This window comes from Botrytis fragariae (assembly GCF_013461495.1).
Source record: "Botrytis fragariae strain BVB16 chromosome Unknown tig00000186, whole genome shotgun sequence".
NCBI classification, from domain to species: domain Eukaryota; kingdom Fungi; phylum Ascomycota; class Leotiomycetes; order Helotiales; family Sclerotiniaceae; genus Botrytis; species Botrytis fragariae.
The window spans coordinates 1,088,896-1,105,770 of NW_023501000.1; the positions used below are offsets into that span (position 1 = coordinate 1,088,896).

The 16,875-nt window shown below is 41.2% G+C and overlaps 3 protein-coding genes across 3 annotated transcripts; 1 reads left to right on the forward strand and 2 right to left on the reverse strand.

Annotated features, from left to right (window-relative positions):
• Positions 1-2,389: 2,389 nt before the first annotated feature.
• Positions 2,390-3,883, reverse strand: Bfra_010351 (putative transcription factor cys6 protein; the record flags this gene model as incomplete). The annotated part of the gene is made up of 1 exon (XM_037340685.1): positions 2,390-3,883. The coding sequence occupies one exon, from the start codon at positions 3,881-3,883 to the stop codon at positions 2,390-2,392; it is 1,494 nt and encodes a 497-aa protein (XP_037189153.1).
• Positions 3,884-4,992: 1,109 nt separating this feature from the next.
• Bfra_010352 (putative cytochrome p450 protein) lies at positions 4,993-6,935 on the forward strand (the record flags this gene model as incomplete). Its single annotated transcript, XM_037340686.1, has 9 exons — positions 4,993-5,157; positions 5,253-5,388; positions 5,435-5,726; positions 5,775-6,009; positions 6,113-6,134; positions 6,250-6,399; positions 6,428-6,492; positions 6,574-6,788; positions 6,842-6,935. 9 exons carry the CDS (start codon positions 4,993-4,995, stop codon positions 6,933-6,935), a joined length of 1,374 nt encoding a protein of 457 aa, XP_037189154.1.
• Positions 6,936-12,077: 5,142 nt separating this feature from the next.
• On the reverse strand, positions 12,078-13,435 carry Bfra_010354 (putative mucin-like protein; the record flags this gene model as incomplete). The annotated part of the gene is made up of 2 exons (XM_037340687.1): positions 12,078-12,849; positions 12,915-13,435. 2 exons carry the CDS (start codon positions 13,433-13,435, stop codon positions 12,078-12,080), a joined length of 1,293 nt encoding a protein of 430 aa, XP_037189155.1.
• Between the last annotated feature and the right edge of the window lie 3,440 nt (positions 13,436-16,875).

Sequence of the window (16,875 nt, forward strand, 5' to 3'; positions counted from 1 at the left end):
ATTGCAGAAGTAAGTGTGAACTATTCCTTGAGAAAATGAAAGAGAGGTAATGCGGGAGGCAAACTTGACTAGCTTGACTAAATTTGACCATTCCCCCCACTCAAGAACGAGATAATGAGAGGTAAAGGGCAATTTTCAGAACCGAGGAAGGAGCAAGCCATGTAAACAAAAACAGGCAAGCACGCCAAACGCCGACCATGTCTTCGTAATTTCCATTGCAGAAGGCTATCTGCATTGGCGTCTGTGAGATCTAAAGCACACTCGAAGCAGAGTTTTGAACTCTGCATGAGAGCACGAGATACAGTGGGTGTAGATCCTCTAGATTCCGAAGATGGCAAGCACATCTATCGAGAACTTTCCTAATAACGAAACATCTCATTCTTAGCAGATTTGTTCTCCATGATTTCTTCAAAACAATTCGGTGAGGTGGGGAGTTCTGTAGACAAATTCAAATCGCCCACTTTCCAGAATCTATATCTTATATCGAAAGGTAGCCGTGCTAGATGAGTTTGGGAACTTCGCATAGTACTACATCAAAAAATTCTTCCATGTCGTGAACTGCGATTTGAAGTTTCGGAGGCTCAAGGGGCACGAGGAATCAAGCTTTTTGCCAAGGTAGGGCGGGGTATCAAAATTACCATTACGCTAGGGACATTGCAGTGATCATGGAACGACCCTGAACACGACATCATCAAGAAATTTATGACATCTAAGAATTGCGCTGAGTTTTGCAAACAGTTTATTCCTTAGATGAATAAACTCTTGTCAATTCTACGAGTTCTACGAGTTCCACCAGAGGCAAGGAATTTGATTGAGTCTCTTCGGCACGGTCCGCCTGAGGGCGACGGCATTAATCGGACATTGCGGCTCAACATTATCTTTTTATGCTTTTGCCTCAAAATCCTGTATCAAATGTATATGGATAGGTATGTATCAATAACGGTGTATCATAGAGTGGTAATGGGGGCTTGTAACTCTCCCTATTGGTTTTCTCAAACCTGGTCGCTACTATGAGTTTCGTCCTCTTCGTTCTGTATCCGTTAATCCTCTAGGTTCTCGAACACTATGGCTTCCCCATTGAGCATTCTCTTCCTCACATCGATGGCATTTTGTATCGAGCCTTACAAACCTCCCCTCTTCATATCCTTATACCCGATCTTTCGTCAAACGGGCGGTTCAATACTTTGTGCGTCCCGTCCAGCATCCCCGCCATTGCCACTCTGTTCGCAGATCTCACAGATCTCATCGATAACACGCCAAAAACGTTAAAGCAGATATAGCAGATATGCCATTGGGTGGAAACGTTGCACTATATCCTACGCAGAACTACCCGGACACAGTTGCTGGCGGCCGGGTATATATCAGTGGCTGCGAGAGATCTTGAGGCAGTCCCCAAAGTTGGTACAATCGAGGTGCGGGGTTATTGACGATTTCTACAACATGGCTTTCATGCATCACCGATACATCAAAGCTTTTCGGCTGCATATCGATATCTTGCATCTTGAGGAAGCGAAACAAAAATTGATAGTCAACAGCTCGCTTTGGGTATCTAAGAACTACTTGATTTCTGTATACCTCATACTCCTTTGCCACGTCTTGCAAGCGCAAAATTAGTATAGGAATCAGCTTTCTTATAACTGACTTTATGATCATCGGCTCGAGCTTCACTTTTTTGGTTTTCCAAATACTTTTTGTTGCATGTCTTCCGGAACACTTTTCAGCCGAAGTAGTTTTGCGGGGGAATTCTCATCCGGATGAACTTCTAAAAGCTCTTGGCGAAGCTGACTGCTGCATAACTGGCCTGATAATTCGGTCATTCCTTTCTCGGATCGTTCTCCGATTTTATCCATGCCACAACATCATCGATTGGTGTAAATCTTCTAGATAATGGGTAATTATAACCGAGTATTGTTCTCGTCGATTGTTCCACAGCCCTATCATTAGTTTTGTCGTCGATCATACTATGTTGCACCAAAAAGATTTTTGTTTGTTGTCGTGCGATGTACCGGCTCAGCTATTTGTGGCATTCTCCTGCTTATTTAGGAATTCTTCGTACAAATTGAGCTTCGTGTACTTTGAACAATTTTTATATCCTATATTGCGTGCTATTGCATACCTTAAGCGCGATGTGTTGCGGCTTCAAAACATGATCGACTTTCAGGCTAGGAAGGGTCCTCACCACTCCTTGTGGTTTATATTTGGTTCTCCAATGGTGTCTGAGGCTTTGATTGCGCTTAAATCTTCTGAAGCAATTATAAATTCCTCTGTATCTATCCGTGATTATAGTGTCTTGATTAAGTATATTTTCATGTACATAGCACTGCCAGCTTCACCACCTCTATTTGCAAAACCACCCTTAGCCTGATTCGCCACCGCTCAAGAAGTACTATTACTTTTGCCAATCAACTGATACTGGTTCTTCATTATCTACCGCGTGCCATATCCCTTCTCTTTTATATCCGACCAATCCTCCTCCTCCTGGCACAAATTTGGCGATAGACTCTCTAATCCTGCATTTTTCCGGTATCTGCTCAGCCTTTTCTATTATTAAATCACCAAGATTTTGACTTGTGCCCTTTTTCCTCATTTCTTCGATCGCGGCTCCTTCTTCAATCTCCATCATTTTCTTGGCAATTTTAGTGTATATCATACTATCTATGATTCCTTCCTTTCGATTACAATTTTCAAGAACACGCAAAGCTCGACGACGCATTAACGGATCTCGACATCTAGTGGAAACTAAATAGATGGGAGTAAGAAAGCCGCGATGGTAATGAAAGGTTGGAGGCGTTCCTCCCTGGTTAGGACTAATCATGAATTTATTTGGAGAGGTCATCTCGGCATAATCAAGTATCATTTGATATTGGGGGAGGTAAGAATCCCAAGCTATTTCACCTATCGCTATATCGATATTGAGTAGAATTGAAACTATCGTACGACTCATTTGTAACAAGAGAACTGCTGGGTGGAATGGTGGAAAGTCGGAAGCACCAAACGCCGTGCACCAAGATGAAAATCCGTATCGCATATTTGCTCCATGAATTGGTGGAGTTTGACATGTAGAAAAATCGACATGTTTTCGTAATGGATCCAAAGGATCTAACCATCTTGAAAGGCCATCATATCTGTGATAGCGCTGAAGCAGCGGAGGGGGAGGTATACGATGTTTGTTTGCTTCTCCCAATTGTTCCATCATATTCCATAGATAAGAAAGGTATAAATCGAATGCATTCTGCGCTTCCTCTACTGTCGTGAAGTTATGAGGTATGTTGAGAGTAGGCAGTTGAAGGAGGCGTGTAGTATTGGCCGCAGTGGCTGTTTGTCCGCATTCTGTAATTTGATTTTCTAACCGAGCAAACATAGGAAGAAAAACATCCTTTTGCAAAGAACCATCCTTGAGTCCCCCAAGTCTCTTATCTTCCTCGATAAGAATCTTTATACCACCAGCGATGTGGGTTAAAGAAGCCTCATAATTGTTCCTTAGATTATCAAAAGCGGAGAAAACTAGGCACATCATGAGAACGATATCAATATTTAAAGCCTTGGGATTGACTATTCTTTGGATAGCCTTCTGATAATGAATCAAGGCATAATTCGAATCTAACGCTTGAACATCTCTTGAATGACCAAAATTCTCGTGGAGAGCCCCCAAGGCAACAACAGCATTAAAAATAGCCGATTCTGCATGAGCCGTTTGTAATAAAACTGAAGACCAAAGATCCGCTTCGAAAGGTCCCGTTAACTCTACCGCAGTCCGAAGCCGAAAGAAATCAAAGAATCTTTGCTCTCTCGGTGTGATACCGGGTAGAAGACTTAATGCATCAACTGGCGAGGAAGCAGAATATACAACGAATTTGAGTGGCCGACTACTGGCTGCGGACATGGATGGCAGAGGTGCATATCCTTCGCAAGTTCGTTTGGCCTTGAGACATCGTTGACATGTAGGCTTGCCTTCGTCACATTTCACCCGGCGCGCCCTATTCCAAAATAAGCTTAATGAAATTAATTCTCCGGAGGGTTTCTGCCCAGAACACTACCTACTTGCATGTAATGCAACCCGATCGGACTTTACTACCACCGTATCGGAATCGTATAATACTGGAGCTCATTATCTTTTTTCGCACACGGTTTACAAGACAATTACAAGACGTGGCGTTAGTAAACACTGTCGAGCCGTGTCGTTGTCGATAATACCCACCTTTTTGGACTGAAAACACCAATTATCGTTGATTGCTCAAGAAACGTTGACATAAATATGTCACCCCCACTTTTCATATAAAATTAAGGGTATAACGGGAACGGGGTTAGTCTGGCTAAAAGCGGTTAGTAGTCTACGAGAAAATCCCTGCCCCTTATCTTCGCTTCTTCTGGCTACTCGTCTGCTCATTCAAAATCGGTATGGAGCTTGTATTAAGACCCAATACTCGGTCCGAGTATTTCACGTTATGTGAAGTCTTTATACATACACCGTTAACATCTCCAACCGCTTGATGTGAAATTTGAAAAAAGGGATGTCCCAATCAGGTCAGCCGAGATCCCCATGCCATTCATGAGTTTGAGGACTGTAATCGGGCTGGCTCAGTTGTCCGCAACTAAGTCTTCATTCTGAGGAACGAGGTGAATCAGTTTGGTATCTTGGGTGAGGTACTGAAAGATTGGTGTCTGTTGCATGTCGATTTATTATTCTGTTCATCGTGATCCTATTACTTCCCCATCTCATCTTCTAGGGACTTTTCATTTCCTCTCTCGCAAACTTTCTCGATATTCTTACGTGTATGTATAATTTGGCTATCCAATCATTAACTGGAGTCTGTCTTAATGCTTTGGTACTCATTTCGTCTGTCCAAGCTTCCATCTTAAGGTTTATGAGAAACCCATTGTATAAAAGTCAAACACAAGTCACTGGGCTTGTGACTTTTGACGAGGTTGGTGCTCCAGCATTTTCCCCGCTGTGTAATTAATATTTTCCAGGGATTCTGGTTTGCAAACTTAATGGTCGGAGCCTTAGAAATTAGAACATCAGTTGAAGTTCTCATTAACATTGATTTTGCTGACCTAGTTTCTAACCCAGGATTATACAAAGCTAATTCCGCATCTGTGAACTTACAGAAGTCATTCAATGCAACTTATAGAGCTGTCACCAGTGATACATTATCTGTAAGTTCAAGTGAAACCGAATTTCATCTCAGTGATCCATTTAAAACTAGTCATTATGGATTTCTCAACTCTTCCAGATAATCGACTTCCTATAGAACGATACGACCATCTTCCAATCCCTCAATATTTCCAATCAACCCATTGGCGTCCTTCCATCTACCTCTAGCACCACTTCCACTTCTATCTACTCGCACAATGGCATCGTCGAATTCGGAGACTCCTCGCTTAGTGGTAGCAATTGTACAACTTATTTCCACATCAAAGTCTCGTCCCGAAGTTTGTCGCTTTAGACTCGTTCTCTCCACAAACAGCATTTGTTCTCTGCCTCTCGGCGCCTTCAAAACGGATTTGGTTAACGAAACTTCCTTGAGAAAAGTTCCGATTATTTGGGACTGGGCTACTTTTGGTGACATCACCATCAACAGCAGTATTTCCACCATCTTACAGGATATAACTTTAGAGTTCGATAGTGCGAATACTGGAGTTGTTGGATTCATGTCTGCTGAGGATGCTCTCTTCAATCTCACCAACATCCAATCTGTACTTATTTTTTACGCAGCCGGTGATGCGTTCGTAGGTTACTACCATTGTTTATCTTCCTGAACTACCCGGTTGAGTCTCCCATCGAAATTGAACTTCACATCCTCTGCGGCCTCGAAAAAATCCCCAGTCTTTGAAATCGAAAGCTCAGCACTGTCTATTGGCCAGAATGGAGAAAGCTGTATATTTGTCATCTCGGGGTTTGATTATGAGGCTCAACCTGGTCTATGGGTTATGGGACAAGCTTTTTCTCAGGAAAAATATTTGGATCATGATTTGGATAATGGGTTACGGGTCTCTCAGTGTTTGACGGTGAGTATCGATATCGATAACTCGGTGAATTCAATGCTTATATGTGGAATCGTCAGCAAAATACTGGTACAAACAGTTTGCTGACGGCTATATCTGACCATAGCTCCGGGTGAAGAAACGGAAAAGTTTGAAGACCAGCAATAACCCCCCCATAGCTATTGTCATCATTTATATCTCTAATCATGGCCTTACTAAAAATCGTAGAGACAACACTGCTTGTGTCACTACTATCGACGATAGTAGGTGCAGTCTACAGGCTTTACTTCTATCCATTGAGACACATTTCTGGTCCCAAAATTGCAGCGCTTACGTGGTGGTACGAATTCTATTCCAATGTCACAAAACCTGGACAATATGTTTTTCATATCAAGAAACTACATGAAGAATACGGTTTGTCAAAATTTTCATGCTGCTACAGGCTTAATCATTGCCAACTCTATCGTCCTAGGTCCAATCATTCGCATTACCCCAGACGAGATTCATGTTAATGATTTTGGTTTTCTTGATACAATATATGCACCCCCATAATCCCGAAGAGATAAATATGCTCGTAATTTGAAGCAGTTGCAAGTTCCTGGGAGCTTTGGTGCAACTGTATCTTTCGATGTTCATAAAAAGCGACGTGAAGCTTTAGTTCCATTCTTTAGTAAAAGGAATGTTCTATACCTCGAGTCAATGATCACTTCAAAAGTTCAACAGCTCTGTGACGTTATTTCTTCTCACGCTGTTGATAAATTGCCATTAAATCTTTCGGATGTATTATTTGCATTTTCTAATGAGTATGACCTTGATATTTCTCGAAACTTCGAATTATCATGCTAATCAGACGCAGTATGGCTGAGAACTTCTTATTTGCTCATGAAGTTAACAACCTTGCGGATGAGAAAAATGCTGCATCACTTCGTCGTAACACTTATCAACTATGAAGAGGCGTGCATAGAAACAAACATAAGCCATAGATTCCCGACCTTCTCGAAAACCCCCCAAATCTATGACCAAGTCAATTATGCCACCTGAACTAGTTGATATGTTTGCTTTACTTGCAGTAAGTTTTCTTCAAAGAAGATTTTTCAGAGATGATAGCTGATGACGCGTTGGGCAGAGAGTTCGTGCTGAATTAGTGTCCATCATGGAAGCAAAAACCTCTGGGAATACCAATAAATCTTTAGGTCCGACAGGAAAAGAGTCGGTATATGATTCTGTCTTGAATAACACCAGTTTACCAGAATCCGAAAAATCACCGCTCCGCCTTCAAAATGAAGGTGCACGCACTACTTGTCCTTGCGGGTACTGAGTCTCCCGCAAAAACACTTAGAATTGTGTTTTACCACCTCGTTTCCAACTCCGCTATCCTTGCCAAACTTCGAAAAGAGCTCAAGTCACTTCCCGATAATGTAACATGAACGTAACTCGAGCAGCTGCCTTATCTATCTACTGTTATAGAGGAAGGAAACCTTTTAGCTTTTGGTGTTGCCGCTCGTACTGCTAGGATTTCTTATGAGCCACTTACGTATACTCCATCTCAATATGTGATCAATCCGTCAAAGTTCAGCAAAAGCTATGTAATCCCACCAGGCACATCGGTTAGTACTACGCCGAGAGTCTGTTTCCGGATCCTTTCACTTTCAGACCAGAACGATGGTTAGGAGAAGATGGCCGTATTCTTCGAAAGTTTCAGGTGGCTTTTGGCAAAGGGGGGCGCAAGTGTTTGGGTATCGAATTGGCGCGCGCTAGATTATTGTTGGCGACGGCAGCGTTATTAAGAAAATTCGAGATGAAGTTATGGAATACAGATGAAAGTGGCGTGGCGTTTGTACATGACTGGCAAGTTTCCCACCCGAATCCTGAGTCTGAGGGGAGTAGGGTTATGGTGGAGATGGTTTGATACGTAGGGTTTTTCCTGGACAAGCGGTTGGCAGCACTACATAGGATCTCCAATGAAAACAATGCATTTGAATAAATTACAAATGTCAGCTTACACTTGCATCTTTTTCCTTTCGTGAAACTCCGGAGTTCGGAAACACGAAACTACCCTATGGTTTTTTCGTTACAGGAGTACTAACCATATCTTCTTTGGGCTCTCAGTATATTAACATTCTTCCCCTTTCTATTTGAATTTCTATCATTTGATTTTACAAATGTTCAAGGAGACTCTGGAAACAGCATCTGAAATTTCTGCGGTCTCCATGTAGGGAAACTTACTGCAAGAGAAGATTGACAACAATCGTGATAGCAATGACGGTGAATGAACAGATAGAAGAGAGCAAGAATAGATCGACAGCAATATCTAACTTCTTCCCCATTTCTTTTCTTGCTATCACCATCATTTCCAAACTTCACATCTACAAATTCGTTACCACAAGTCTACGTAACCACAACTCTAGCTACGCATAATCTTTGTCTCTGATGACAGTGCAACTATTCCTTCACGATGTAAATTAGGAATACCATGGGCTTTTTATAACCCATCATCAATGCCTGTTGATCATCTCCCTGTGCCTCACAAATGGGACGGCCTAATCCTTTCTGTCTTCAGACTTTGTTCCAGATAATCCTAGTTATCATCCTGTCAAATCGACCTCTTGTCCCTTGGTATCAATGACTTCTCAGCTTGGATTATATGAACATGCTCTTCCGCATTGCCTTGCCCATCAAAGAATCCAATTCAAATGAAAGCCCACAACAGGAGTTGTTCAAACGCTAGAGAAACGACCCGCTATGTTCCCCACATTGGATTGATATCTAGCTTGGTATATTAGAATTTGCAAAGTCAAATACTTTGTTGGTGTTTGAGAAACAGACGAAGGGAAGGTAACGATGATATATCCAACGACAACAATGATGTTGAGGGAAAATGACAGCGATACGTTACCTCGTCTTTCCATTTGGTATTTTCTCTTTTGCTAATTCCAATGAGAAAGACTTCTCAAATGTAGCTTCATATTTGCACATGATCATAGAAGAATCACTATTCGTTTAGCCGTTCATGTTCGTATCTGGGACTTTTTATTAGTGATGTAGGATAGAAAAAAAGGAGTTTATATAGTCATCCGTTCATGTTCTTTCACATGACATACCTAGGTCAAAACTCATAATTTAGGGACATTTAAATTCACTTGAATATAGCCGGAATAAACATGCACTAATCCCCAACATCGTTCTCCAATTTTCTTCCGATGCAAACTCATCGCCTTCCACATACCCGACCGCCTTTTCTTAAGCGGTAGAGCTATGCATATATAAACAACAAATACTCCCCTTTGTTTTCATTTAAGACATCGACACAAGAATTGCAGAATGTATTAGGCTGGACTTCGATCTCAAGAAAGCTGAAGAGCAAACCTGGTTATGCGACGGGTCTCAGAGGCGTGAATAATAGATTTTGGCGAGAAGACATACGGAAGTATATGAGGAAGTTTTAGAAGGAGAGGAATGATAGCGATACTCAGAGATGGCAACATAGATATTATCGGTAATGAAAAACAAAGGACACAAAAAATAATACCTCCCTTCCATCTCTCTTACTTATTCACCTCACCAACCAGCCCAATTATCCTCCCCCAAGAGTCTTGACCATAAGTTAACCATCTAGCTTGCATGAAACACCATTCTTCTTCCTCCACTACATCACCATAGAAATCTTACCGAGATCTACAAAGACAGTATAGAATGAAAGGCACAATCATAACCCACCATCTCATTCTTCTTTCCGCCCTTTCTCAAAATTCACACTTGCATATTCATACTAAAGTTCAGCAGACAATGGTCAAATATTCGCACTCCTCAATCTACAAGAGACCTCTGCTTCTAGCGTCATATCAGTCATATAGCTTGCATGGTTCACACCTATTCCATCACCATCCCCGCTTTTCCCACTCACTCACTCACTCTCTCACTCACCTACTCAACAACCGCGTATATTTATATAAATAACTTCTCTCCCCATCACCCAATTTCCCCAAATAAAGAACAATCGAGAGGCATCCATTGAGCAAAGAGGCCCCACCCGTGTATCCCCAACCAACAAGCAGAACACCTCTCGATTCCATGAAACCCTCCTTAAAACCCATCTAATCCTCGCCAGTTCTCCAAAAGGGGGGTAACTTTTGATCGACAACAATGATAACAATAACAGAAATGATGAATTGATAATCGAAGCAACTGAATGGAAAGTATTTACTCACCACAATATCTACTACACAAGTAAGTTTAATATCATCGACAACACCCACCAAAAAACCCCTATTACCAAAATCAACACCAACAAATCTACTTCTTTCCCATCCGCAACCTCAACCCTTAACTCATATTCTCTTACAAAGATCACAACTCCCACTATCCACTATTCACTCCCCTCTATCTCATCCAGAGTTTTTTTTCAGTTCAGCACCTCCAGTCTTCACCACCCAGAAACTCTGTCCCTCTGCACCCCATTTGCCATCCACACTCTCTCGCCACCCTTCTCGCCACCCCTAAATCATAGCTCGTTCATGATTCACCTACTAATCCAATTTCCACCTCCCCTTCATCCCCCTACATCCCCAAGCGCATCTAAAAGCACCCGCGAGAAACAACTCTATCCAGCCTACCCTACCTACCCTACCTGCCCTGCCCTGCAAAACAACGCAATGCAATAAAACGCACTACACCTACCCCTCCCATATCCATCCATCTCCATCCACGCCCCCCTCCCACCACAAAAACAAAAACAAAAACCACAAAACCCACAAGGAGATCCGGAGATCCGGAGCCCAATCCATTCCCGCATCCAAAACAAGGAATTACTTTTCTTCCATCTTCTATCCTCTCTCGATCTCCATTCTATCCCCCTCTATCCCTCAACCCCCAAAGCCCAAATCAGAACTACCAACAGTAGGTAGGTAAATATTCAAGATCACCACATACGTCCCCCCCCCCCCCCATTTCCTCCGTCCCTCCTCCAAAAAATATCAAAACAAATGCCCCCAAAAGATGAAAATAGAAACAAAAGTATTAAACATACATATGACATTAGGAACCAGAAACTTGATCTCAAAAATTGAGAAATTGATGATAAAAGTCCAAGATATCCTACCCACCTACCAACCTACCCAAACCACAAGATCACCGTCTCCAAGATCCAGATCCACCACTCCTTCTTTTACTTCCCCATTTTTAAACTCTCCTCCCACAATGTATACCCAAGCACAGTAGACAAATTAATATTCCAAACAAAGTGAAAAGTACAAGTACACGTGTATATTTCAATTCAAGAACTCGCACAAACCTTGTCACAACCAAACCCAACAAACACCCAAATGTATATTAAAGACCAAAATCTAGGTAGGTGGAGAGATGTTTCATATTCTTCATCTATATATATGTACTTGAGTATATGTAGATGTGTATATATATAATATCCTATTATCTTATTTTCCATCCCTAATCATTCTCTCATTGTAAAGAAATTGATTTCATCCAAAGAAATATTTATATCCGTCGAAAATTCGTATTTGCGCATATTCATCTGAATCATACGCTTTATGACCGGACCGCTCAACTCGATGTAACGAATCATTTCACATCCTCCATTCCCAAGTCTCCCTTCCCCTCCCTTTCCCAGCCTAATGATCTTACGACTACATCATCATATCATATCCTAAATCCATCCATCTCCAATCATCTCGGGTCATGAAAGTTATTGTTTACAAAAAAAAGGAAAGAGAAGAGGCTGAAACATGACGCACTCCAAAAAAAAACAAAAATCCACCATCCTAAACACCATCGCAAGAAAACCTGACTTCAAACAAATAATATCTCATGTAGAGAAAACGAGAGTACCTCCGAAATATCCTAATAAATCCCCAGGACCGGTTTTGTTTTGTCTTTCCTTTTGTATTCGCATTTTCCAGTCCATTCATCCATCCATCTTTCCATCTCTTCTAGTAAAAAAATCGTACAACTCTCCCAACAGAAATCTCAAGTAGTAAGTAAAAAAATATTTGTACAATGGAATCAAAGATTCCTGATTCAACACTGGTAGAATCTTTCGTGTGCGTATAGTCATAAAAAAGGGAAAGATTGAGAATCTAAAATCCATCAAGCATGCCATCTAATTCATCTAATTCGATGTTTTCCGGACTTCTCGTATCCCAATCTAATGTTTCAATCTTCGTTGGCGCCCAGTTCGCTTGAGAAGTTTCCACAGTTGCATCCCATGATTTTTTCGATGCAAAAACAGGTTTCATAGCGGGGCTATTCATAAAACCCGGCGTATTTAACAACGATGCATTTAAACCACCTCGGCTTTCTCCAAAAAATGGGTCAGATTCCACAGATTTCATCGGGGTATCTGAAATGTTTGAAGGCATATCATTCATATCAGATGGTTTCGCCAAAGATGATGATGGTGGCTCGCCACTAAATCTTCGTTTTTGCATTCCACGAGCTGTTTGTGTGAATTCTTTTTCATCTTTCTCAAGACCAACCGAGGCAGCACGGTTGTTCCTCACGGGACGTTCGAAACGACCGGCAAAGGAACCAGTTGGAGTTGGTGGTGTGATTGAATCATCATCATCGTATTCCTCGGAAGATAAATCGACTTCAGGTGAATCATCACGACCTCGATCTGGTTCATCTATCGAATCTGCGCTTGAAACAGATGGGGTAATAATCGATCGTTGAGCTAATTGTGCTGGATCAGGAAATGGTTGATGCGAGTAAGTAGTCAAATAAAAGTATGTTCTTCGTGGGTGTACAGTTTCCAACTCTTTTCCTACTGGACAAGGTGATGATGCGGTCCATGGTCGTTTTAGATAGTTGGATAATCGAGAGGAAATGATTGCACATGGATTGGCAGATCTAGACTTTTTGTTAGTTTCATCGTTTCGAGATAACGGAAGGAATCGGAATGATTGCGAACTTACTGTTCCACGATTTTAACGGTTGGAGACAAAATAGCTGCAAGTTCCTTAACTAAATGAGGTCTATTGCGAGTTTTTTGTAATTGAACAATAACTCCTTCAACAATTTCGTCCTTTACTTCCGTCAAGTCGATTTCTTCGATTTCTTCCTTCTCCTCGTCCGCTCTAACCGTTGATTTACTTTCGTTGCCCTCCTCAACTTTAATCTCATCAAGGTCTATCTTCTTCTCTTTCGCCTCATCTTTCACTCCCACATTGTGAAATTCGAATGAGCTATCATCGGCTGGTGGTGAAAGTGGTGGCGTATTTATATCTCCTGGAATTGTATAATTCTTTCGTTTTGGTGGAGGCGATAATGAGAAAGAGCTTCGACGTGAACGTTTCTTCGAAAGTTGCTGTTCTGATGTCGACGTCGCTATGGAAGGCGGTGAAAGTCGAGCGGCCGCTTTCTCTGCGTGAGTTTGTGGTAAATTTATACCTATCACTCCCCAATTCAATTGTTTTCCGCGAGTTTCATAGCCCATGATTAATGATTTATAAAATGAAGAAGCCTTTAACAAGTGATTGTTATTGTTATGAAAAGATAATTTAATGTGAAGAGTAAGACGATGAGAGAGAAATGTGAGGAATTGTTGTTTGTATGATTCTTGAGTTGATACTCTATCCAGGAGGGAGTCGAATAGAGGAGGGTGGGAGGAACAAATTAGTTTTGCGACGCGGGAAATCTGACGAAGAAGGGGTCTAAGGTTTGTTGTTCCTGCAATATGATCTTCGTAACAACGGGTTAATTGATTATATCGTTTTTAATTGGGTACAAGGTCTTTCGGAATGCAGCAGATGGCGTGGATGTATGATTTCTACACCAAGGCAAGACTGGGGGATTCCAAGTTGGTGTTAATTTTTTTGTTTTTTTAAATTTTTAATCTTTTTTTCTTTCTTTTCTCCTCTTGTCCACTTTTTGGAATTGAGGGCTGAATTGATTGGCTGTTGCGTGGGTATAGAGAAACGGGTCTCTTGATGGCGGCAAGGGAGGCGATTGGTATGGACCAGGGGCTGCTGAATCGTCTTATTATCGTACTCCGTGTACCAGAAAGATATTCTGTAGCTTGGTAGATTGGTAGGTAGGCTGAGGCAGCTCTAGGTAGATAGATAGATAGACAGATAAATATGAATAGATCTTGTGATGAGAGCTGATATCTTGTAGATATGCTGAGTATAGGTTTCTATGGTAGAAAGCAGTTCTCCTTATAGAACTTCAAATAGAATAACAAGAAATCGACTTGGTTTGTGTGTCGTTACTTCAACAACCAACGGGGATTTCTGGTCAAAATTCAATAATGATATTCCCCTAATGGATAAATGGAAAAGTCCGAGGGTTGTTTCAAAATAGGAAGATTGTTGCTGGTAATGGTAGTGGTATTTATGATGAATAAGGGATGTATATAATGGATGTGTCAATGGATGTATCAATAGATAGATGTACGAGTATCTATGCATGAGTTGTTCTGAATCTTAGAATAGATGGGAGATAAACTATGCATTCCCTACAACACATGAGAGAGACGCAAGTGTTCTTTCCCCGACGCTTTCCCGCTGGTGAAGATATCATCATTACCTAGATATGGATTAGACAAGAGAATCTACTCAAGTAGCCCCAAAGTAGAAAGTTTGGAGATCATCCATCTTCGTGTTTAACATAAGCCTAGCTTGTAACACTTAATTCGTATCTGAGTAGACATTCAATGAATCAAATCCCAAACTATCAACTATCTTCCCAATCTGGGAAATCTAGGGGGTCAGAGATGCCAAAATCGATATCATATTTCAAGATTCAAAGCTAATTCATCAGACAAAGAGTGAATACGTGCCCTTTTCAACTACATTTAGAATCTTATAGATACCTAGGTATTTGGACTCTGGAGATATCTCATTATTTAAGTTCAGGACTAACTCTCCCAAAAGAGGAGAGGCTTTCAATCACAACTGATAATCTTCTCAGTAAGGTCAAAACTCAATTACCTTATTCCACAAATCTCAAGTGTCAACATTTCGTACAATTACGGAATCACCGGTAGGACAAGATGGTTGACAACTTCATCTGTTGGGAAAAGCTGGGATAGCAAGATATGCCGAAAAGTTCCATCATTCATCAAGGATGACGCTTTACTAAACGAATTTCTTACCGAATTTTTTCAATGCAGGGTCTGGTGGAGTGAATGGAATTCTCGAAATAACCTCAATACAGTGCGAAGGAGAAGGTGTGAGTGGTTGAAATGTTAAGCCAAATCCACATGAGTCGCGAATTCCATCCGCCTCCATAGACTCATCAGTCGAATCTGTCGAGTGCGTCGATTCTGTCGAGTCTTATATATTATTTATGGATACTTGGCTCGTGGCTAGGTGGTCAGTTTAGATGATGTTGGAGGGGCTAGAGAGGGGATTTTCCTTGAGAGAGAAAAGAGGGTCTGAATAATTGCCCCGCAAGTTCAAACTTCAATGAGACTGGTCTTTTTAACTTTCGAAAGAGGTTGATCACTTTGGCTTCTTACCGAAACTAAGTAAGACTAGAGACTAAAGACTAAAAACCAAAGACTTAAGACTTAAGACTAATAGCAAAGTCTTTTTTTATTAATATGTATAGGTCAGTGTTATGAATATTACCGGTATTACCTAGATATCTGAGTACGAGGTACCTCCGTGCAGTATCAACAAACATTGAACCTTTCTTTTTTTGATCATCACTAAGGGATGAGGTGATTATGATGTAGCTCCAGAGCTATCTATTGAAGTATCTAGACTCCTCGGTTCTGTTGACTTGTATGAACTGCATCTAGAGAGGAGTTGCCATAAGCAACGGATGGATGGTTTCATTTAGACCATCTAAAATGGTACCAAACTTCCATTTGGATACCGATGCACATATGAAGTATTCGAAAATTCAAAACACGTCCGATCAAACCATCCAAAAATCATTACTTCACTCTGAGACTCACTTGAAAAGATTCGCACAAAGGTGCATGCTACCACATACCAGAAATGATATTTCCATAACGTCAAGCTCCATAATTGAAAGCTAGATCCATGCTCACGACAAGGTATCTTTTTAAAGCCCGAAGCTGCTTGCATACCATTCGTCAGCCGGTCGTCTCGTCGTCTCGTCAACCTTGAAACTCTCCAACTCTCAATCCACCATCTTCAAACAAACCAATGAACATCCACATGTTTTGCCCAAAAAATCTTCAAACATCGATTTCGGTTTAGCTTGTGATTAGTTTCATCACGAACGCTTCCGAATGGTCCACAACTTTTTCCAGCGTGCTGCGGTCTTACGGTACTACATTATCCCAGTATACCGTCTTGAGGTGCAGCTAGCATTGATTTTCTTTGGCTTCTAGAATTTTTCCGAGGGAAGATGGATGAGAGGAATCGAAAAGGAGATTCGATTTCATTCAAGGATAAGCTTGAATGGATGAATTATTGACATTCAAATTTCGGGGTCCTCAAGTATCCTCTTATATTCAATCTATTATTCACAAGAATCCATTTCTCGGTTTGGACTCGGATGTTTCCCAATTCGAATAATTACGGCGGTATATTTACCTTTCCCAGAAAATCATCAGATTTGGATGAGACGACAGCCTTTTCAATCTCCCCTGGTTCCAATTGGCCAGTCAGTAAGAGATTACCATCCCATACGAAATCCATATTCATCGCTTCCCGCCCATCATCAAGATTCGGCATTTATTGGCCAACACGAGTAATGTGTCAGACGAGTAGATGTACAGTTGCATCAAACAATCAGACTATACATCGTCCATTCGCAAAATCATACCTATCAACGTTCATCGTCTATGAAAACATTCAAGAATCAAGATAGATCGAGCTGCACCATATTAATCTGTATAGTGACACAGCTCTACATGCATAATTCCCCACATACCACCCACCACCACCCTCTTTTTTT